The sequence below is a fragment of the Podarcis melisellensis genome (assembly GCF_964234715.1).
Source record: "Podarcis melisellensis genome assembly, chromosome: 16".
Classification (NCBI taxonomy): Eukaryota; Metazoa; Chordata; class Lepidosauria; order Squamata; family Lacertidae; genus Podarcis; species Podarcis melisellensis.
The window spans coordinates 2,664,259-2,686,808 of record NC_138533.1 but is presented as its reverse complement, the minus strand read 5'-3'; the positions used below and the strand labels follow the sequence as shown (position 1 = coordinate 2,686,808).

Genomic DNA, 22,550 nt, shown 5'->3' with positions numbered 1-22,550 from the left:
GATCGGCAAGCCCTAGGCTCAGTGGTTTAGACCAGTGTTTCCCAACCGGTGTTCCGCGGCACACTAGTGTGCCGCGAGACGTTGCCTGGTGTGCCGTGGGAGGGAGGCGGGCGAGTCGGGCGGCGGGAGCGCAAGGCTTGCGGGCGGCAGCCGGCAGCACGGAGCAAGCCTTGCGCACCCGGGGGCGCGTGGGGCGCCCTGAAACAGAGGGTTCCCCATGCTGCGGACTGTAGCCTGCCGCCCGACGCGCGGGGCGCCCTGAAGCAGAGCGCCCCTCGTGCCAGGCAGACATGGGCCAGCCCCACAAGCTCGGGGGACAGCGGGGAGGCGCAGCACCGCCATCCCACTGTTCCCCGACCTGGTTTTTTGGGGGGGGAATAAAGGAAAAAAAAATTTCCTTTATTTCCCCCCCCCAAAAAAAGTAGGTGCGTCCTATTTCATAATAAAGTAATTATAAAATACTTTCTTTGTGTTTATTTGATGCCTATTAAAGAGAGTTACTTTATATATAGTCAATATAGGCACACAGTTAATTTTTTAAACATTTTCTAATGGTGGTGTGCCTCGAGATTTTTTTCATGAAACAAGTGTGCCTTTGCCCAAAAAAGGTTGGGAAACACTGGTTTAGACCACAGCGCTACTCCTCTAGCCTGCTCCTTTTCCTGGTTTTCTGCCCTCGCAACTCTTCCTCCTCCTGACCGTCTCCCTGTTTCCCCTGGGACCTCTCCCTCTTCAAACCTTCCCGTTCAAGTCTTCTTCCACCTCTTTGCTGGGATATTCTGCCAGCCCCACCCCTCTAGAGGAAACCAGGGGCAACTCAGCCAATGGCCATTGACAACTGCCTCAGCTTCAGGGCAAGCTCGGCCAATGGCAAATCCGTAACCTTTAGGGTCAGAGCAAGGTTCGGCCAATGGCAGATCAGCGGCTCCCTTCCATCTCCACACCCTGCGACCGAGGCAATTAATGGAGGCCAAGTCCTCCATCGCCATCACAAAACCCTTTCAGCGCTTTACTATCCAGATGCCCTTGGACATTAAGAGAGGAGAGACGCAGAGTGCTTCAGAGGCTGATCTCCCTCCGACTCTCCTTCCTGGTCCACAGGGGATCTTGGCCAAATTACTCACTGCAACCAGGAGGAGTTTCTGATTTTGAAACATTTTTATTTGTAAGAGTCTCAACATTCTGTTGCTCCTCAGGAGAGGAGAGAAATCATAGAACTTTAGTTGGTGTTTTACTCGAGAGAAACGTGTCCGTCAGAGATGCCTTTGAACATTTAGGACAGGAGTACACCTCCCAAAAAACCTCCCACCAATCTGACGAAGATCTTGTCCAAACCCGATCTGATGAAGGTCCCTGGATCTCCTGAGCTGTGCAGGCAAGCTGGGTGCCCCCCAGTCTCCATCGCTTGTTTCGAGAGCCCCCGCTGCTCCCTTCTCCTCCTGGGGTGGGGCGGACTTCAGTGATATTGCTGAGGAGCGTCTTCCGGCTGAGCCAGCCAGACTCTGTAGCTTTCGGGCTTGGGCTCTGCAAACCGCACCACGGAAAGAGGTACCCGGACGGTGTCGAGGTCATTCACCTGCAAAAAGAGGGCAGAAGTGGGACAGGGGGCCCGGGTGTGTCCCCCAGAGCCAAGACGATGGTCAATCGAAAGAGGAGATGGGGAAGACGTTTAAACTCCCCTGCTGAGACTAGGACTGCCTTTCCCCATCCCTGGCCAGCTACGGTCCCTTTCAGGCAGACGCATCGGCCATGGGACTCTAACGTCCAGGCTGGATTATCGCCCCCACAGAAGGCAGTGATGGCCTCATCCAGCAGACTCTTCTTAAGCTTTCATTATTACTGCCATGCGCTCTATGTGGGGCTGCCCTTGGAGGTACCTCGGAAACTTCAACAGGTCCCAAACACAGTGCCCACATTACTAGCTGGGGTTCCATTTAGATGAAATGAAATGAAATACTTTTTTGTCACTTGTACAACTTGTATACAGTGAGATTACACGAGCACCCCCCACTCAGCTCTCTTAGTCTTAATTTAATCTTAATTAATCTCTTAGTCTCATATGACGCCACCGTTTTTAAAACAGCTGCCTGGGCTGCCAGTTTGTTTCCAGGCCCAAATCAAGGTGCTCACTTTAGAGTTTGAAAGCCCTAAATGACTTGGGCCCCAAATATTTGAAATATCATCTCCCTGTACCCCACAGACACTCTCGGGTGCTAGGATCAGTTGAGGGGTCTCTCTTGGCAGTTCCAACACCCTCAGAAAATTTGGGGAATGTCCCTTGGCCTGGGGAGGGGGGTCTTCTCTGTGGCAACCCCCTAACCTGCAAAATTTCCTCTCCTGGCACCATATAGAGCTTCTGTTGTATGCAGAAGACACGCCTCTTTCCTTTCATACCTGAGATATATTTTTTTAAGACCCGCCCTAATCTTGCTCCCATAACTTGTTTTGAACTGGCTTTCATATTGTACTTCTTAAATTGCTGGGACCTTGTGGTGACGAGTGGGCAAAAAACCCCGAATAAACAAAGAAACAAACGAACGAACGTATTTTACACAATACATGCATCATTTACCCTGGCATTTTGGAGAAAAAGAGGGCACAATTTTCCTATTACAAATATCCCATACATTGACCTGCGCCAACGTACAAGAGGCAAACTTACCGTAACTTCGCACCAATATTCCCCCAATTCCGTGATGGGCTCGTCCGGAAGCTTCAAGGTATGCGGCAGAACCACAACCCCGAGCTGGAAGGACCAGGGCACAGCGTTATCAGAGCAAACCACTTCAAGCGGGGCAGGGGCATGTTGTCTGAGACCTCCGCATCCCCTAGGAAAACACCTCCTCTCCCCTCAACCCTACCTGCAAGGATATATGCTGCCGAGAGCCCACCCTTATCAGGTAGAGATCAACTCAACAAAATGCTCTTAAAACCCTCCGTTGCTATACCTCACCACCCCGTAACTCATTAGGGCTCTCACACAAACATCCTTGCCTTTCTTTTTTTGCAAATGGAAAAACACTGTCACAAATCTAATGGGCAAAACAACAACAAACCTCTGGTTACGCGAAACATTCAATAAGAATACAAGACATAACTGGCTGTACGTTTGAAAAAAATAATATGTATTAAATTGTAGATTACAACAGAAGTAGCTCAAAGTTCAACGAAAAAAAGTAGAAGACCCAGTGGATCAGTTCATTCTCTAATCGGTTTATGCATAAGGTCCATATATGTGAAAGTGTCTATTCCACCTGTCTGTTCATAGAGTCCAACAATCCACACGAAAGGTTGTTGCAGTTTCACAGAATCCTTTCACAGAGTCTGAGACAAGGATTTCCAGAATATTAGCCTTGTTTCACCGTCCTACGCTTCATCAGTAGTATAAACTCTAGGCAATGCAAATAAATACAGTATCGTAATCTCACACCTTTTTACAGCAAAAATAATATAAAAACCGTCAACAACCATACGTACCATATATGATATCACAGGACACTGGATCTTTTACAGAGCGGAGTTATATGGACAAGCACAATACTGATTCGAGTAACAGGTGTTGGCAATCAACAGAAACAAAATTTCTTTCTTAAAAGTGACCCATGTGGCACAGCAGAAGTAAAACAAACTTAATCCATACTCAGATGTTATAAACAGTAATGCAAGTCATACAAAAATGTAATCAAATATCAGAAGGTATTATTTTTTCAAACGTACAGCCGGTTACGTCTTGTGTGCTTATTGAACAAGTCTAATGGGCAGCATGGCCATTTTGGCTGACGATTCCCACCAGCCCCTGCCAAGACAGCCATTTTTTTACTACGGCTCCCATCAGCCAGCCCAGGACTGAGAGGAGCCGGCCAGATTCCCTCCGTTCCCCACGCCAGGAAGGCAGGACGCCAACGGCCGCGCAGGCGGGTCTCACGTTTCTCAGGAAGTGCCGTGCCACGATCTCGTGGGTCAGCTCAAACTGCTCGCAGTCGTTCACTCCGACTTCCAGGGTGCACTTGCGCAGGAACCGGACGGTCTGAAAACCGGGAGAGGAACAACAGAAAGCCTTAAGAAAAGAAGCCCTCCAAAAAACTACACCCGGAAGATCGTCTTTCGCCCATGGCAGAACACCTGCTTTGAATGCAGAAGGTCCCAAGTTCAATCTCAGCATCTGGGGCTAGGGGAGACCCCCCCCAAATAAAACCCCTGGAGAACTTCTGCCCATCAGTGTAAATGCGGAGCTGGATAGGCCAGTGGTCTGGCTCGTGTAAGGCAACTTCCTCTGTTCCTATTTATCAGCCCTTTGTTTAGAACAATAAGGACTAGACGCTTGCTTTTCTTTCAGGGGAAAGGCTTAGCTCAGCGGACAGAGCAGAAGACACCAGGTTTAATGGAGAATGGGAATGGAGTTGAGAGATGACCTAACCTGGGGAGAAAACAGCCAAGACCCGATGAAGAGAGCACAGCAGAGGTTATATTTTCTGAGAATCCTCCGGGAAAACAATCTCTCAAAGGACCTGTTGATGGCATTTTACCATTGTACTGTGGAGTGTATTAACTTATGGCCTGTGTGTGTGGTTTGGGAGCTGCACGGTCAGGGAAAAAACAATGCTGTTCAGGGTTGTAAAGACTGCGGAGAGAATAATTGGGTGCACTCTTCCCACCTTGGATCAAATCTATGCTTCCAGGTGTCATAAGAAAGCTGCAGAGATAGCGCAGGATAGTGCGCACCCCGGAAATGATCTCTTTCAGCTTCTGCCTTCTGGAAGAAGGTACAGGGTTATAAAGACTAGGACTAGCCACCCGAGAAACAGTTTCTACCCAAATGCAATTCTGGTTTTAAATGCGGTATAAGGAGTCTCTATAGCAGTATATTGTATTTTAAAATGGGGTTTCAGAGTTTTTAGGGGTTTTTGAATGTCGTACGTAGATTTTTCAATGTAATTGTTCTGTATGGGACAATGACAGTAAAGATATTGCATCGTATCATAATCCCCAACAACTCCAGGGGGGCTGGGGAGACTCCCCACTGTCTGAACTCCTGGAGAGCCAGGGAGACGAGACTGAACTAGGTGCACAGGCAGTCTGACTCTGTAATAAGCCGCTTTCCCTGTTCCTCATAGTGCTGGGTCCTCCTGCTTGTAGCTGAAGGTGCCATTTGATGGGGCTTCTGCATATTCAAATGCAAGGTGGGGTTTCCTGGCCAGGGAGGGGAGAGATGGCCTGCTGCCACCTCCCGCCCGGCCAAAGAGAGAACTGCAAGGGAGAATATACAAAGCTACCTAAATACTGAATTATGAGAGTTCTCTGCAAGCCCCACAGCCATTGACCACACTACCAAGTGGTTGCTATTTTTATTATTATTATGAGACGTATTGCTCACAAGGCCTCCCGGTGGGCCACAACAGTGTACAACAATGTATGAACGTAGTACAAATTCACTGTTGTATTCAATGTACAAGATGTATTCAATGTACAAGGGGAGGTTAAGGCTATCTCCAGCTTTCCCACCCCGCACCCCCGCCCAGGAATCCATGAGTTAGGAACTCTCACAAGATTTGCAACGTTCACAAAAGCGGCAAGCACTCGGCCACACATGTTGCCATTGATCTGGTACGTGGCCTGCCAGGTTCTCCCTGTTGTGCCAGGTAGGGAACTTGGAAGAGTTTTAGTAAACTTCACTTCCCAGCATTAGATTTTTGTGCTCTGTTCCTGCTTTCAGGTTTCCCACTGGGGCATTGTCCTACCAGAAAACTGCATTTACACACACGCCGCAGATCTGCATCAGTTTACCTTTTCGCCAGTGTGGGTCTGCAGCCTCGGCAGTTTCCCTTCCTGACGTAACTAAGGGGCGAAAAAACAGGAGAGAAGTCAAGGACGAGCGAGACAGCTTCCATATTGTCCCACACAGCTCAGGTGGACCAAGGCTACAGGCATACACATATCAATATTGAGGAAGGGTGTAAAAAAATAATAATCATGCACTTTCAGGAGAAAGCAGATAATCTTTTCTCCCTCGCATATAATACGAGAGCACGGGGCCGTGCAATGAAGCCAGATAACGAAGATTCAGGGCAGAACAATGCACTTTTTCATACAGCAAATAATTAAATGATGCTGCCACAGAGAGTATGTTGATGTCCACCGATTTTGTTAGCTTCGCAGGCATGCACCATCCTAAAATCCACCTTTTTGTACACAATTCTGGCCAATATGCATTTTTTGTTGTTGTTTTTGCAAGCTGTAGAGACATAAGAGGTTTCTCTCACTCTCTCATCATAACTAGAAGTTATGATGATGATGATGATAATAATAATTTATTTATACCCCGCCCATCTGGCTGGGCCTCCCAAGCCACTCTGGGAGGCTTCCAACCAAATACCAAAAACAATACAGTGTCAGACATTAAAAGCTTCCCTAAACAGGGCCGCCTTCAGGTGTCTTTTAAAAGTAAAATAGTTGTTTATTGCCTTGACATCTGCTGGGAGGGCGTTCCATAGGGCGGGCGCGACCACCGAGAAGGCCTTCTGCCTGGTTCCCTGTAACCTCACTTCTCGCAGGGAGGGAACCGCCAGAAGGTCCTCGGAGCTGGACCTCAGTGTCTGGGCAGGATGATGGGGGTGGAGATGCTCCTTCTGGTATACTGGACCAAGGCCATTTAGGGCTTTCAAGGTCAGCACCAACACTTTGAATTGTGCTTGGAAACATGCTGAGCTTCAGAGATTCAGTCCAGGCAAAGGGAAAGATCTCTTCACACAGTGTGGTTAAATTGTGACGCTCAATCCCACGAGAGGCATCGAAGGCCCCCAACTTGGAAGGCTTCAGGAGAGAACTGGACAACTCCATGGAGGTGAAGCCTATCAATGGCTCTGCTCTGCTGTCACTGTCAGAAACTGCTTTTGTGCTTGTGGGGCACCTGATTGGCTGCTGTGAAAACAGTGAAATCAGGATGGTGGACTAGATGGCTCCCTTTGGCCTGATCCAGTAACCAGGCTCTTGTGAGGTTCTTCTGGAACCTCCAAGTCCAGGGGCAGTCTATCTAGATTTCTAGGTTATACGGGGCATTTGGCTGCTGTGAGGACAGGAGGCTGGACTATGATGAGCCCCTCCCCCGGCCTGATCCAGCAGCCAAGGTCTTCCAGTGTTCTTACAGCACTCACCCGGTTTTCCTCCTCAAATATCTTCTTGTTTTCCGGAGAGGCGTAAACGGCTTTGTTCTGGTTGAGGAGACGGCTGCGGCCGAAAGATTTGGGCACCAGGACCGTGTCGCCTCGGCTTCCCACATCTGCGAACGAGAAACGTGGAATGTTTTCGCCTGCAAAGCGGGGTAGGAACTAAAGCGCTCTCCCAAAACACAGGGCAAGAGAGAGAGAGATTATGCTCCCTTTACATAACACACCCGGTGTGCAATTCCTTCCTGGGTATCCCAGCTCAATTTTAAAATAAAAATTAAGGCAGGAGAGAAGTTTCTAGCCTGTATCACAGGGGTCAGCAAACTTTTTCAACAGGGGGGCCGGTCCACTGTCCCTCAGACCTTGTGGGGGGCCAGACTATATTTTGAAAAAAAATAATGAACAAATTCCTATGCCCCACAAATAACCCAGAGATGCATTTTAAATAAAAGGACACATTCTACTCATGTAAAAACACGCTGATTCCCGGACTGTCTGTGGGCCTGATTTAGAAGGCTATTGGGCTGGATCCGACCCCTGGGCCTTAGTTTGCCTACTCATGACTTACATCCTAGGAGCCTACACAACACAAAACACTGTTGCTGTATGTAGGTTTTATTTTATTTTATTATCTTATATTTTGGAAATGTACATCCAGTTTTTTCCCCTTTACATTTTTTGGCCCCCCCAAAAAGAGTGGGGCCCTAAGCTATAGCTTGTTTAGCTTATATGTAAATGCGGCACTGGTCGTCGCATACATAAATCATTGTCTCTGCTCCTCAAAACAAGGGATTTCAACTCACACAGGTCTGTAGGTGCAACGGCTCAGAGAAGCAGGTTGGAGAACACCACAGAACTGGTCCTTTCTTCTACTTTCCTTAATTGCGGGAGTGGAAGACAACGCCCTCCTTGGGCGAATCTGATTCACTTCCATCCCATTCTGCCTAGCCCGGATTTAGAAGGCGATTGGGCTGGATCCGGCCCCCAGCCTTAGGTTGCCTACCCATGCTGTATCACAACAGTTACTAACCTGATGCTCTCCAGATGGTTTCGGACTACCCCCTACTAAATATACTTAACTGCACTATCCTAGCATCTATGTTTGGATGAAGATGCGATTTAGAGAACACGAACGAATAAATCTATTGGAGATATTTTTGTTTTAATATAAAGCACAAAGTCCACAGATAGCCCTGGACCCTAATGAAGGAAAATCAACTTAGAAACGTATTTATTTACCGTATTTTTCGCTCTGTAAGACACACTTTTTCCCTCCTAAAAAGTAAGGGAAAATGTGTGTGCGTCTTATGGAGCGAATGCAGGCTGCTCGGCTAAGCCAGAAGCCAGAACAGGGAGAGGGAGCGCTGCCGAGTGCTCTGTCTCACTGTTCTAGCTTCGGGCTTAGCTGCGCAAAGCCTCCGCAGGGCAGTGGGGTGCCTTCATCCCGCTGCCCTGCGGAGGCTTCACGGGCTGCCCCAGAAGCCAGAACAGGGAGAGGGAGCGCTGTGCAGCGCTCCGTCTCGCTCTTCTAGCTTCGGGCTTTGCTGCGCACCCCACTGCTCTGAATTGCCCAGGGGCAAAAAGCAGATCATGTGCTTTTTTTTTGAAAGAGGGAAGTGGGTGTTGAAAGGAACCAGCTGATCGACAAGCGATCAGGGAGGGAGATAAGGGAGCCTAGAGATAAAGGAGGCTGCCTGGGAGGGGGGAGGTAAAAGCCCATGGATCCTCAGGATTTTTGCATTGGGTCACCCCAAATTCACCATCAGGTCATACAGCATGTCCATGGGCTACAGCCTGCACCACAAAAACCATACATCCACTGTTTCGTTCAGAATAATTTTTTTCTTGTTTTCCTCCTCTAAAAACTAGGTGAGTCTTATGGAGCGAAAAATACGGTAAATTCGGATTAGCATCTTCTGCAGAACGGCACCAGATGTGCAAGTAAGATGAGGAGCTACGTACCGTCCACGGTTTGGGTGAGGATGAGCTCCAGAGGCTCCTTGGGTTTGTGTTTGGTGTCCTCCACCAAGCGGTAGACCTTATACCGGCGGTGCTTAATCCGAGGCTCCCGGCCCACCTTGCTCAAAGGCACCTTCCACCAACGCTCCACGATGCACGTTTCCTGAGCAGCGGAGACAGAGAACTTGGGATAAGTCACCAACACCTCCGCTCTGACACAGCCGCTTGGCCTGCCTCCTTGCCACTCCCTGTTAGGAAGCCCCCTCTCTAAAAACAAAGGTTCTAGTCCTCATGGTTCAAAGACAAGCATAGGAAGCAGCCTTGGGGCAAAAGCCAGTTCTTTTTTTAAAAAATTATTTGCTATAAACTTATTACATACATACAAAAAGGAATAGGTAAAGGTAAAAGGACCCCTGACCATTAGGTCCAGTCGCGGACGACTCTGGGGTTGCGGCGCTCATCTCGCTTTACTGGCCGAGGGAGCCGGCGTACAGCTTCTGGGTCATGTGGCCAGCAGGACTAAGCCGCTTCTGGCGAACCAGAGCAGTGCACGGAAACGCCGTTTACCTTCCCGCCAGAGTGGTACCTATTTATCTACTTGCACTTTGGTGTGCTTTCGAACTGCTAGGTGGGCAGGAGCAGGGACCGAGCAACGGGAGCTCACCCTGTTGCGGGGATTCGAACCGCCGACCTTCTGATCGGCAAGTCCTAGGCTCAGTGGTTTAACCCACAGCGCCACCCGCGTCCGATGTGAGTATTGTACCCCTAAACAATTTTTTAGGAAAAAAGCACTGGACACACACACACATAAGAGAGATGGACACTTCCCAGACACCGTTCCCACCTTGCATTCTCTTTGAATTTCCCCCTAGTCACCCCACTCCAGAGCAACCCCAGAGCCTCCCTTCTGCATTTTCTCTTGCATCCCCTTACCGAAAGAAAAGTCTACTCTTAAAGGCAGCAAATGCCTAGATTTAAATATATAGCAAAACACGGCCACGTGCTTCTCTTGTGCTCCAAAAGCAACCTCAAAGCCCCCCTTCCCCCCCAAAAAATCTTTGCTCCCCCCCCCATCTCCTTTGTCTAAACTTACACCCCCTGGGCAGCAGAGACATACCTGCACTGCAAAGACATAAATGCACAGAGTCCATTGAACACCCCCTTTTACAGTCTCTCTCAGCTCCCGCCCCCCAAATAAAGAAATCCCAGGGCCCCCTCTCCATCTGCACTGCCCCCTATATTGTGTGTCTACTACATTTCCCCCCCACCCCACCCCACAAAAGAAACTCAGCCAGATGGGCGGGGAATAAATAATCAATTATTATTATTATTATTATTATTATTATTATGGCAGCAAAGGCATAGATTTAAATTCAGATTAATGCAGCCCCACACCTGCCCCCTGAGACTCCCCTCCCCAAAAAGCGACCCCCAGAGACACCCCCGCCCTGTAATTTCTCTGAAATGACCCCCAACCTTCGTCCCCCCCAAAAAAGAGCCTCGTTTTAAAGGCCTCCATTTAGATAGGCATCAAACACACTCCTGCCCCCTTTCGCCCCCTTAGCAGCCTCCTCCAAGCGACTCCCCTGCACCCCCCACCCCCTATATTTCTCCCCAAATCTAATATTTTAAAATATTACTCTCTTTACCCCAGGGGTCGCTTGGGGGGCCCACCCACTTCTCCCCATACATTTTACCCCCCCCCTCCTTCCTCACCAGGGGGGCCGAGAGGCGAAGCCCCCTACACCCGAGCGGGACCCCCAGGGAGGCCCCTGCCAGGATCAGGCCCCTCGCCGCCGCCAGCATCGCCCTTCCCCTCACGCGCCTCGCCTCGCGCAGGCCCCGCAGAAGCCTCGGCCTCGCCTGGCTCCGCCCGCCGGGGTGGGTCGACCGCGGGGCGGGCAGCGCGGGAGGGAGGAGCCGGCGTGGGGGCGGGGGACAAACCCGGCACGCTTTCTTCCCCCAGGATTTATTTACTCCTTTTCTCTCTTTCTCTCTCTTGACTATCGTGACACGGAAGCAAAAGCCCACCTCCCCCGCCGCCCCCCAAATAAAAGCATGTCAAGAGTGCCACTGAGCATACGCAGAGTGCAAAAAATATTATTATTTTTTTGCAAAGAGGAGTCCTTTGCTGCAACCCGCCTAGGGTTAAGGCTGAGTAATCGATTTACATTCACTAGTTGTTATCCCCAGAAAGTTTTTGATTTGAGTTTCTGCTGCATTTTAATGTTGTGTTTTAATAAATTGTATTTTAATCCATTTTTTAAAATGAATTTTATTAGTATTTTCCACACAACAACAACACGAAAGATATCAAAAAATAACTACACAACACACAAAAATCAACATTCGAAAACTAAACAAAAAAACACACACCAAAAACAAAACAAACAAATCCATATCTTACAAGTTAATATTATTAACACTAAAACAACAACAACAACAAGACATTCAATGTCTTGGAAGTCAATGTCTTAATCCATTGTTTTTATACCTGGTGTTAGCCGCTCGGTCTTGGCTGGGGAGGGCAGGGTATAAATAAAAATTATTAATAATAATAAGAGATGGTGGAACTAGATTGGAAAACTTAAAGTTTATTTATGGAAATACTGTAAAATTAATGAGTGATAGAAAAATCGTGGAATGTTATTATATGGATTTAGTAGAAATGTTAGAAGAAGTTAAGAATAGATAAGTACGGTAATTTAATCTTAAAGGGAAATAAGGTTAAAAAATATGTTATTTACAAGACGATAAAAAACAGAGAAAGATGGAAAGGATTTGCTGAAACAATTAGAAGAATTGGAATACAAAAAGGGAGGTGTGAGGAAGTCGAGGAAACAAGGAAATGAAGGATAGAATATGGAAAAGGAGAGATGTATTTTAAATTGTTTTTGTTTTGATTTATTTATGTGTTTAGTGTAATGGGATTGGGATGGGGTTTATACTGTATTGTATTGTGGTGTTTTTTTTTTTTACTTTTTTGTTTTCTTTCTTTCTTCTTTTGTCTTTAAACTTCCTTTTCTTTTTCTGTAACTTTTAAAAGTAATAAATATTATTTTAAAAAATAAATAAATAAAAATTATAAATATTATTATTATTCATATTTCTATTGCCAGCAAGATCATCGTTAAATTTATTTACTGACGCCCTGGATGCCGGTGCGGTTGGGCTGCATGGTGCCCGCAGGATGGGCACTGGGGCCCAGTGCGGAAGAGTGGTGAGTAATGGGGTAATGATCTCCCTTGCTTTGAATAGGCTGGACCAGTGGCTCTGGGCTGTGGGCCGCCTCCAAATACTGGGAAACAAGATCCTGGTCCTCATGATTGCAGCCGAAAGCTTTGCTGTTGGGCTCTGGGCTCCAGGCAGGTTTGTCCACAGACAGCTTCCGGGTCATGTGGCCAGCATGACTAAGCCGCTTCTGGCAAAACCAGAGCAGCGCACGGAAACGCCGTTTACTTTCCTGCTGGAGTGGTACCTATTTATCTACTTGCACTTTGACGTGCTTTCGAACTGCTAGGTTGGCAGGAGCAGGGACTGAGCAACGGGAGCACCCCCGTCACGTGGATTCGAACTGCCAACCTTCCGATCGGGAAGTCCTTAGGCTCTGTGGTTTATCCCACAGCGCCACCCGCATCCCTCTTAAGACAACAACTAAAAATCTCGGCCCAATATGGATGGCACAGCCCAGGTTCGCTAGCACCCTATTTAAGGGGCAAGGAGGGTCGAGTTTGTTCAGGGGTGGGGAGCTGGGTCCTTCACACCAACCACAAGCCCCTCTTTCCCCTTCTGATTTCAGGACATCGATGTCGGTGCAGAGCTGGTGCGCTTGGGCTACGCTGTGCAGTGCCCGCAGGATGGAGACGGCGGGGCTGGAGATGGGCCCGATCCGTCGGACAAAGGTGCCCAGCACAGAAGCCTGGTGAGTAATGGGGTCTGTTGATCTGCCCTCCCTTGCTTTGAATAAGTTGGACCAGTGGCTCTGGGCTGTGGGCCGGCTCCAAATGCGAGGAAACAAGATCCTAGTCCCCATGATTGCAGCTGAAAGCTTTGCTCTTGGGCTCTGGGCTCCAGGCAGGCTGGCAAGCGATAAGAACACAAGATTCTAGTCCTTAGGATTGCAGCTCTTGCTTGAAACGGGGAGTGGGTGGGGGGCAGGATGTGGGTGGGGGGCGCTGTTTGATGCATCCCAAAGTCTGGACTGCATCTGTCCACGTTGGTGGAGCAGAAAGTTACAAAAGTCACAAATTAGCAGGGTGCTCTCTCTTTTTTTTATAACACTTTTTATTGATTTTAACATATAAATTATAATACGTTCCACAAAACTTTATCACTTATATAATCTTTTTGGACTTCCATCAGCACCTCTGATGATCCACCGTTTTAATCACTTCTTATGCATTTCTTAACTTTATTTTACCTTTAAATTTCTTAACTCATCATCCTCCCCCTTATCCATTTTTGCAATAGTTCCTATCATACTCCTCACAAAACTTCTTGCAAACCTACAAACATCGTCTGATCTTCACAAATGCTTTTCAAATAATCCGTAAATTTACTCCAGTCTTCGGTGAATCTCTGGCCCCGCCGATTTCGAATCCTTCCTGTTAGTTTGTCCAGTTCTGCACAGTCCATTAATTTCATCCTCCAAATTAGCAGGGTGCTCTCAATGGCCTCTGAGCATGCACTGAGTGTTTCTCCTTTCCTTTCTGCAAGTACAGCATAAAGGTGATTTTTAAATTTATTTAAAAAGTCGTAAGACAAAGTGACCCAGAAGCAGCACACTGTGTCTTTCTCTCACCAACAACCCCCACAGAACAGAGGGTCTTCAAAAAGGAAGAGCAACGTGCCTCTGAGCGTGTGCAGAGTGCGCCCCTGAAGATAATTCACTGGTTTTTTTAAAGAAATGCATAGAAAAAAAATGAAATGATTTTAGGCTGTTGTAGCATTTTACTGTTGTTAGCCGTCCTGAGCCTGGCTTCGGCTGGAGAGGGCGGGATATAAATAAAATTTTATTATTATTATTGTTATTATTAATGCAGAAGGTCCCAGGGTTGGTCTCCAGCATCTCTTAGACCCCTGCCTGAAACCCTGGAGAGCAGCTGCCAGTCAGTGTGGACAATACTATGGGCAGTCCTGAACCATAGATTTAAAGCACACCCACATACATTTCAAACACATGGCTTCCCCCAAGGAATGCTGGGAACGGTAGTTTGCCAGGGATTCTGCGAGGGGGGGAAACTACAGCTCCCATGATCCTCCTGGGGAAGCCGTGAGCCGGATATATGTGTGTTGGATGTGCTTTAAATGCATCCCATTTGGTGCGGACCCAGAGCCAGGTGTCCTTAGGAGGGAGAGGATGCTGTGGTACCCAGGACTGGGAGGAGCTTCGCCTGGGTGTGGCCAGGAGGGGGCGTGGCCTCTCACAATGATGCTTGTGACACAGCCCAGTTGCCATGGGGCAGAAACTCACGCAGGTCACAATAGGGGTCCCTCGGGTACTTAAGGCAGGGGCCCTGCCACCTAGGACCCACTTTGCCCGGGGCCGGGAGGCACTGCCCAGCAAAACGTGGCGGAACCGGGCACCCACAAACACCCTTTCTTGGACCAAGAAACTGCCTTTCTCCGCTCTCATTCTCCAGCCCCTCTTTCTGCGCCATCAGCAAGCGCCGCCTTAGATATCGGCGGAAAATGACGCCCAGTGGCAAGAGGTAAGAGGGGGGCTACCTTGGGTGCAAGGGACACTGGTGGCGCTGTGGGTTAAACCACAGAGCCTAGGTCTTGCCGATCAGAAGGTCGGTGGTTTGAATCCCAGCAACGGGGTGAGCTCCCATTGCTCAGTCTCTGCTCCTGCCAACCTTGCAGCTCAAAAGCACATCAAAGTGCAAGTAGATAAATAGGTACCGCTCCGGCGGGAAGGTAAACAGCGTTTCCGTGCGCTGCTCTGGTTCGCCAGAAGTGGCTTAGTCATGCTGGCCACATGACCCGGAAGCTGTACGCCGGCTCCCTCGGCCAATAAAGCGAGATGAGCGCCACAACCCCAGAGTTCACCACGACTGGACCTAATGGTCAGGGGTCCCTTTACCTTGGGCGCATGGGTGCCACATAGGTATCTTGGAGGACGCCCCCCCCCCCCCGCCACCCATACAGTGGTACTTCGGGTTAAGTATTTACCGTAATTCGTTCCGGAGGTCCGTTCTTAACCTGAAACTGTTCTTAACCTGAAGCCCCACTTTAACTAATGGGGCCTCCTGCTGCCTCTGTTCTGCTGGAGCACGATTTCTGTTCTCATCCTGAAGCAAAGTTCTTAACCTGAAGCACTATTTCTGGGTTAGCGGAGTCTGTAAACTGAAGCGTATGTAACCTGAAGTGTATGTAACCCGAGGTACCACTGTATATTGCTAGGCACATATAGTAAGCACAGCTAAGGATCAGAGACTATGGGAGTGGCTGCAATGTCCTCCATCCCTGTATTAGGACTGGGAACTTTTGGACCCCCAGATTTTGTTGGGACAGCCGTCTGGAGATGTAGAAGCACCATAGTTCAATGGTGGCACAGCTGCTTGTCATACAGAAGGCCCCGGGTTCTAGGCCTGGCTTCTCCAGGCAGAGCTGTGTCAGAGACATGTTTTCAGAACGATGAGGACTAGGATCTTGCTTCATTTTTAAATCTCAGTGGTAGAGCATCTGCCTTCAAGCAGAAGGTCCCAGGTTCAGTGCCCCCACCATTTCCAGGTAGGGCTGGAGGAGACCCCTCTCTGAAATGCTGTTACGCTGCTGCCGTCCTGTGTAGACAATATTGAGCAAGATGGACCAATGGCCTGACTCTGCTTAAATCTGCTCGCTTGCTATTTCCCTATTTAAGTCAGCCCATTATACTGCAGATATTAATATTGCACAGCTTGAAGCAAGTGGAAGCATACAAACTGACTCCTTGTTGTCCAGACCCACAGGTTTGATTTGAGCTTTACTTTTCCTTCAAAACAGAACAAAAACATCAGAGATACATCCAGATAATTCCATGCACTTATCTTGTGCGTGTCTAGCACAGGCTCAGCATCTTAAAAATAACTTTGAACAGGATTGAGATCAAAACTCTTCTCTGTCCCCCATCCCAGCCTGAGACTGCAGGCTCCTGGAGAGCTTCCTTATCGCATCTTGCTTCTACTCTGTTTGGGAACAAAAGACTATAGTCATACATCGGGTTAGATGTGCTTCAGGTTGAGCATTTTCAAGTTACACTCCACGGCAACCCGGAAGTAATGGAGTGCATTACTTCTGGGTTTCGCCGCTCGCGCATGCGCAGATGCTCAAAATGACGTCACACGCATGCGCGGAAGCGGCAAAACGTGACCCACGCACGCGCAGTCGCGTCTTATATTTTACTCAGGATGCGAACGGGGCTCCGGAACGGATCCCGTTCGCATCCAGAGGTACCGCTGTAAAGGCATCTCCCTTTCAAGATGAGGATTTGCAACCCAATACTTCCCATGTGATCTAAAGTTAAACACATTGCCAGAACTAGCAGATAACAGTAACAGTTCATTTCCAACCCATCGAGAAGCTCGGAGGAAAATCTCCCATGTTAAAAGCCTTCAGGCATTTTTCATTTCAGTGTGAATTGAGCCATTATACTTTGCACATTATTATTCAGAACTATGGGGCCTAATGTCAAGTTTCCAGTCCCTTCTGTTCAAGATACAGTACCTGCCAATTTCAGAACCTGCTTCCCGGGCTTATCCATGCCGTCTTATTTTCTTGTTTCCGTTCTGCGGCACAGCTCAACCCTTACCCAACGTGAGAGTTTGAGTATCCGGCCCCGCTACTGCCCGCAGTGCTCCTGAGTTCGTGGGCGGCTGCCCAGACAGGAGAAGGAGCCTCGAAGGAGACCAAGCGAGCCTTAAAGAGGTATATAAGGTAGGCCTCTTCTGCCTCAGGCCTTTCCGGCCTTGCATATGATCATTATTTATTATTATTATTATTAGAAAGTTTATTACGGTCCAGGGACCCAACAAATCCTTACAAAGCAATGCACAATTCATACAGCCTACCTCCAGGTTAAACAAGCATTTTGTTCAGACTTAAAGATAGGGATCATTGGTTCTTGCAACCACCGATAAAAACTTCACCACTGCTAATGTTCTAGCATTTGTCCGGTCATCCAATAGGAACCTGACATAGTGAGCCTCTGATTTTCCCGGGAAAGGTACCAGCAAAGGTAATATCAGTTCAGCCCTGGCTTGCTCATATTTTGCACAGTGCAGCAAAATATGCTTTATGGAATCGATGTCTTGAGCACACGAGCAAAGTCTGTCCTGGTAGGGAACTCCTCTCAACCTGCCATCCAACACTGCAGAAGGAAAGACGTTCAGTCTGGCTTTGGTGAAAAGCCTTGGATAGTTTGGTACTGTCAGGTTTTTAATGTAAGATGTTACATATTGTACTCCTACTGCCAGCGGACTACAGACTGCGTGTGATCGAGTTTGCAAGTCACTGTGTGCATTATCCCATAATCTTTGCTTTAGCATCTTTTGGGCTCCTTCATAACCCAGGTAATACAGTTGGGGTGGTGTGACAGACCGATAGAGGTGGCTTTTCTAGCCCTGGTTTTCTGCCATTTGCTGACAAACTCCTCATTGGTCTGGTGTTGGTACAAACCCATCTCTAGATCAAACACTGAAATCCTGAGCCAATGTTTTAGGGCAGCCCACCACGCTTTAGTTGAAACAGGGCATTCACCAGCTTCTAACAGAAGTATGGAGTTGGGGACACAGTTGGGTACCTGCAGCAGAGATCGGAGAAATTTTGCCTGAAAGCCATCTATAACTTAGGCAGGTCCCCATTATGCCAGACATTTGCAGTGTACAGGAGTTGAGAAATGGATTTTGAAAACCCTTAAGGTTGCTGGAACGTATTTGCCGCCCTTTGTGTTATAATAGACCACCATCTGCTTGCACGATGCTGTACAAAAGTGCACAGAAAGGGTCTCAGCCCCAATGAGCTTACAATCTGAAATCTGACAACAGGGCTCCCACCCCCATTATATATCTACCCCACCGTTTTTCTCCAAGGAGCTGAAGGTAGTATACACAGTTTGCCCCTACCCCCCCAACCTCAGGGAAATATCCTGTGTCTGAAGTCCTGAACAGCTGCTGCCAGTTTGTGTAGACAACACTGGGTTTGATGGACTCATGGTCTGGCTCAATACAAGGCAGATTTCTCAGGGGAGAATATTCATTCAGCCTTTACTGACACAATTTAGAGACAATAAAAATCACAAGAAGAGGTGTGGGTGGGAACATAAAATATTTGCAATACAGACCTATTGAACACATATAAAAGACTCAGAAGCCACCATTAAGTAGCTTTAAATGAGATTTTGAAAAAAATCTCAACTAAATAGTCTGAAACCATCTCAGTAGTTGGGGGCAGGAATATCATCCCTCAGTGGATATTGGATTACAGGTGCTTTGCAAATAGATACTTTAAGCTTCAAAGGAGTCGCCAGCAGGTCTCTCAGAAGAGTGTTGATTTCACAAACTGAGTTGGGGGGGGGAAGGTTGTGGACTCATTATTTTGCTAGTTTCCTTCCTTCAACTGGTTTAAATATATTGCATGGGATTGGGGTGTATATCGCCCTCTGGGGTCCCTCTTCCAAACTCTACAATTTTCTAACGAAATGTTGCCATAACTCAGCACTTGTGCAAACCAGCTGACATCTCCATCTTCCCCAGGGATGGAGGCATTTTAGCCAATCAATCAATCAATCAATCAATCAATCAATTAATGGCACTCTTCACCTGAAGGTTGGAATCATAGAATCCTAGAGTTGGAAGAGACCACCAGGGCCATCGAGTCCAACCCCCTGCCAAGCAGGAAACACCACCAGAGCACTCCTGACATATGGTTGTCAAGCCTCTGCTTAAAGACCTCCAAAGAAGGAGACTCCACCACACTCCTTGGCAGCAAATTCCACTGTCAAACAGCTCTTACTCTCAGGAAGTTCTTCCTCATGTTTAGGTGGAATCTTCTTTCTTGTAGTTTGGATCCATTGCTCCGTGTCCGCTTCTCTGGAGCAGCAGAAAACAACCTTTCTCCCTCCTCTATGTGACATCCTTTTATATACTTGAACATGGCTATCATATCACCCCTTAACCTCCTCTTCTCCAGGCTAAACATGCCCAGCTCCCTTAGCCGTTCCTCATAAGGCATCGTTTCCAGGCCTTTGACCATTTTGGTTGCCCTCCTCTGGACACGTTCCAGTTTGTCAGTGTCCTTCTTGAACTGTGGTGCCCAGAACTGGACACAGTACTCCAGGTGAGGTCTGACCAGAGCAGAATACAGTGGCACTATTACAGTGGAAAGAAGGGGGATTTTGCTAAGGTGTTTTCTAACCAGTAGTTGCAAACGTTTCACCCAATAACGGCACAGGCTGGGAATCTCACTGTTTTCGCCGGCGAACGCCAACATCCCGACCAGCCGGTTCAGTTGGACTTCCATTTTGCCCGCGGCAGCCAGGGGGTCAGCCACTGGCACGGCCTCCTCCAGGCGCGCACGGTTTTCCTCGACACGCCTCACCTTGCCCTGGACTGCAACAGCCGCGAAAGGTGAGAGCGATTCTCCGCTGCGACTGGGTGTCAGAAGTGGTTGGCTTTGTCATTGCGCGCGGAGTAGACCCACTGAATGTCCCTACGTTGGCTGTGCCCATTCTTCTCAAGACATCTGCTCTGAGTAGGACTAATGTTGGAAACAGCCCAGCGTTTTTCCAGCAATTTAGAGACCACCGCTCACCCCCACTCCAGCTCTCGTGGGGGGAAATATTAGAAGCAAAGTGGGGGAGGCACAAAACCAATGGAACCCAAACTCAAAGCGCTGAGGATTTATTTATGGGCAGAGATGGTGCTGGGTGCTGTCGCCTGCACCGGACCGTGGGAACCTAAGATTTACAGGAGGAGGAAAAAAGCTGATGGGTTGGGGTTGAACTTCAGAAACAGCCCAGTGTTCTGAACATGCTCAATGATAATGGGGTGCTAATTTTTGCATGAGCCAGAGGGAGGGAGGAAATGGAATAGAGTACTGTATTTTTTGCTCTATAAGACTCACTTTTTCCCTCCTAAAAAGGGGAAATGTGTGTGCATCTTATGGAGCGAATGCAGGCTGCGCAGCTATCCCAGAAGCCAGAACAGCAAGAGGGATTGCTGCTTTCACTGCGCAGCGATCCCTCTTGCTGTTCTGGCTTCTGGGATTCAGAATATTTTTTTTTCTTGTTTTCCTCCTCCAAAAACTAGGTGAGTCTTGTGGTCTGGTGCATCTTATAGAGCAAAAAATACAGTATCTTCAACAAGAGCTCCTTGCGCTGCAATTTTTTGCTGCAGCTAACGTCAATAGATTTCCACCTCCCAAAATGGCCGATCTGAACCGCTAGCAAACTCGGCACTATGCTTTGGCTCCGTAAATAATTGTGGGGTGCATGCAAAGGGAGTGGGGTCAGACTGGGGCGCTTATGGCTGGACCTCCAATTTAAAACGGGGAAAAAATACACAACACCTTTCCCTGTATGTAGAAATCTAGCATGTCAAGGAGAAGAGTGGCCTTTTCTGTGACAGTCTGGTTTTCTAGGTCTAGGGAATTCTTTGTATGGATACACTCATGGGAGATCTCACCCCCATTTCAGTGGTATGGGCCACACACAACCTGAATGCCTTACTGAGGACTAGTCCCTTTGCAAGCCCTGCTTGCAAGAGAACAGCGCCCTTAATAATAATAATAATAAACGCTCAATACAGACCCTGTGGCTGTTTCTGCTCCTAGCCTGACTGCAACGCTGGAATACGTGGAAGAAAATACAGAGGCGGACCAGGTGCTTGTTAACTTCCACAAGTCTCGACGGGACAGGGGTAAGAAAAGAAAGATTCCCCTTGCTAACAGAATCTGGGTTTTGGGTTCTGGACTATTCCACATGCCAGAAATCTGGAAATGATATAGAAAAGGGCAAAGGGGGGGAGGGAGGATCCCAATTCCAAATTTGGGCTTTTATTAGGCCAGAAAAAAACCACCATAAAAAAGCATTAAAAAGGGCCAGAACATTTTGGTTGAGCGTCATCCAATTTGGTCACCAGGTAGGTCCAGGAGAGAACCTTGCCTGAAACCGCAGAGATGCTGCCGGTCAGTGCAGGCAGACTTAGCTGGACTAATGGTCTGGCTCACTCTAAGGCAGCTTCCTATGTTCCCATTCAAAGCCACGTTTTTTTCAGAACCATGAGGACTGGAACCTTTACTTTATTCCAAGGGGGTCCCAGGTTCAATGCCCAACGGCATCTCCAGGTAGGGCCGGAATCTACCTGTCTTTAGAGTGTGAGGTGGAAAGCGGAGTGAAAACCAGTTTGCTACTGGACCACTTATGTTCATTCACAAAGCTCCTCTAACAGCTGGGTGTCCAAATACTCCCTGATCCTTTATGCTCTGCCATGATCCTCTGGCAGGGCGCTTTCAGAGGTTGCTCATGCACCTCTTGAAGTTCAGTCAGCTCTGTGGCCCTGCGGAACTCCTCGCCACTAGAGGTTGGGCAGGAATAATCCCTGCCTTGCTTTTGATGTCTGTTAATCTGACAGGCCTCTGCCATGCAGTTTTATTTTTACCAGCCAGCACCAACTGCTGTTTCGACTGCTCTTAAGGGAAGCGTGTATATACAGTGGTACCTCGGGTTAAGTACTTAATTCGTTCCAGAAACTGTTCTTAACCTGAAGCACCACTTTAGCTAATGGGGCCTCCTGCTGCTGCCAGAGCATGATTTCTGTTCTCATCCTGAAGCAAAGTTCTTAGCCCGAGGTACTATTTCCGGGTTAGCGGAGTCTGTAACCTGAAGCGTATGTAACCCGAGGTACCACTGTACACTGCATTTTTATGAAAGTGTGGCTTGACAAACATGTGGATAAATGGGATAAACCAGAGGAAAGATGGGGAAAGATCATCTCGCCCTTGGTTTCCTAATCCTCTTCTTTTTCTCCCCTCGCTCGAAGGAGACTTGCTACGAGCCTTTGGCTTCTTGGGTTTCACGCTCCTGCGGCCGGATCACCCTTCCCTTCCTCCCTGGGAGGACGTCATCTTCATGGCTTACCCCATGGAACGAGAACTTTGCCAAGCGGAGGAGGATGAGAAGTGGAGGACCCGGAAACCAGAGCCATCTGGGCGGCAGGGTGGGGCTGTTCTCGGTGGACAGGCTCCCTGAATGAGCAGATCACCCATTCCCCCAGAGGGTGGCATTAAACTGGCACCACAGCTCACAGCATCCCGTTTGTTTCTTTCTTTAAAGGTAAAGGGACCCCTGACCATTAGGTCCAGTCGTGGCCGACTCTGGGGTTGCAGTGCTCATTTCGCTTTACTGGCCGAGGGAGCCGGCGTACAGCTTCCGGGTCATGTGGCCAGCAG

The 22,550-nt window shown here is 48.3% G+C and overlaps 2 protein-coding genes across 2 annotated transcripts; one reads left to right on the top strand and one right to left on the bottom strand.

Annotated features, from left to right (window-relative positions):
- Positions 1-1,139: 1,139 nt before the first annotated feature.
- MRPL9 (mitochondrial ribosomal protein L9) lies at positions 1,140-10,998 on the bottom strand. The gene is made up of 7 exons (XM_081891982.1): positions 10,839-10,998; positions 9,126-9,285; positions 7,152-7,276; positions 5,785-5,835; positions 3,926-4,027; positions 2,663-2,746; positions 1,140-1,576 (listed from the first exon to the last, which is right to left on the bottom strand). The coding sequence occupies exons 1-7, from the start codon at positions 10,926-10,928 to the stop codon at positions 1,457-1,459; spliced, it is 732 nt and encodes a 243-aa protein (XP_081748108.1). The 5' UTR covers positions 10,929-10,998; the 3' UTR covers positions 1,140-1,456.
- Positions 10,999-16,864: 5,866 nt separating this feature from the next.
- On the top strand, positions 16,865-22,407 carry OAZ3 (ornithine decarboxylase antizyme 3; the record flags this gene model as incomplete). The annotated part of the gene is given in 5 exon segments (XM_081892129.1): positions 16,865-16,963; positions 16,965-17,039; positions 19,554-19,729; positions 20,934-21,019; positions 22,142-22,407. Coding segments are annotated over 5 exon segments (645 nt in total). The 3' UTR covers positions 22,351-22,407.
- Between the last annotated feature and the right edge of the window lie 143 nt (positions 22,408-22,550).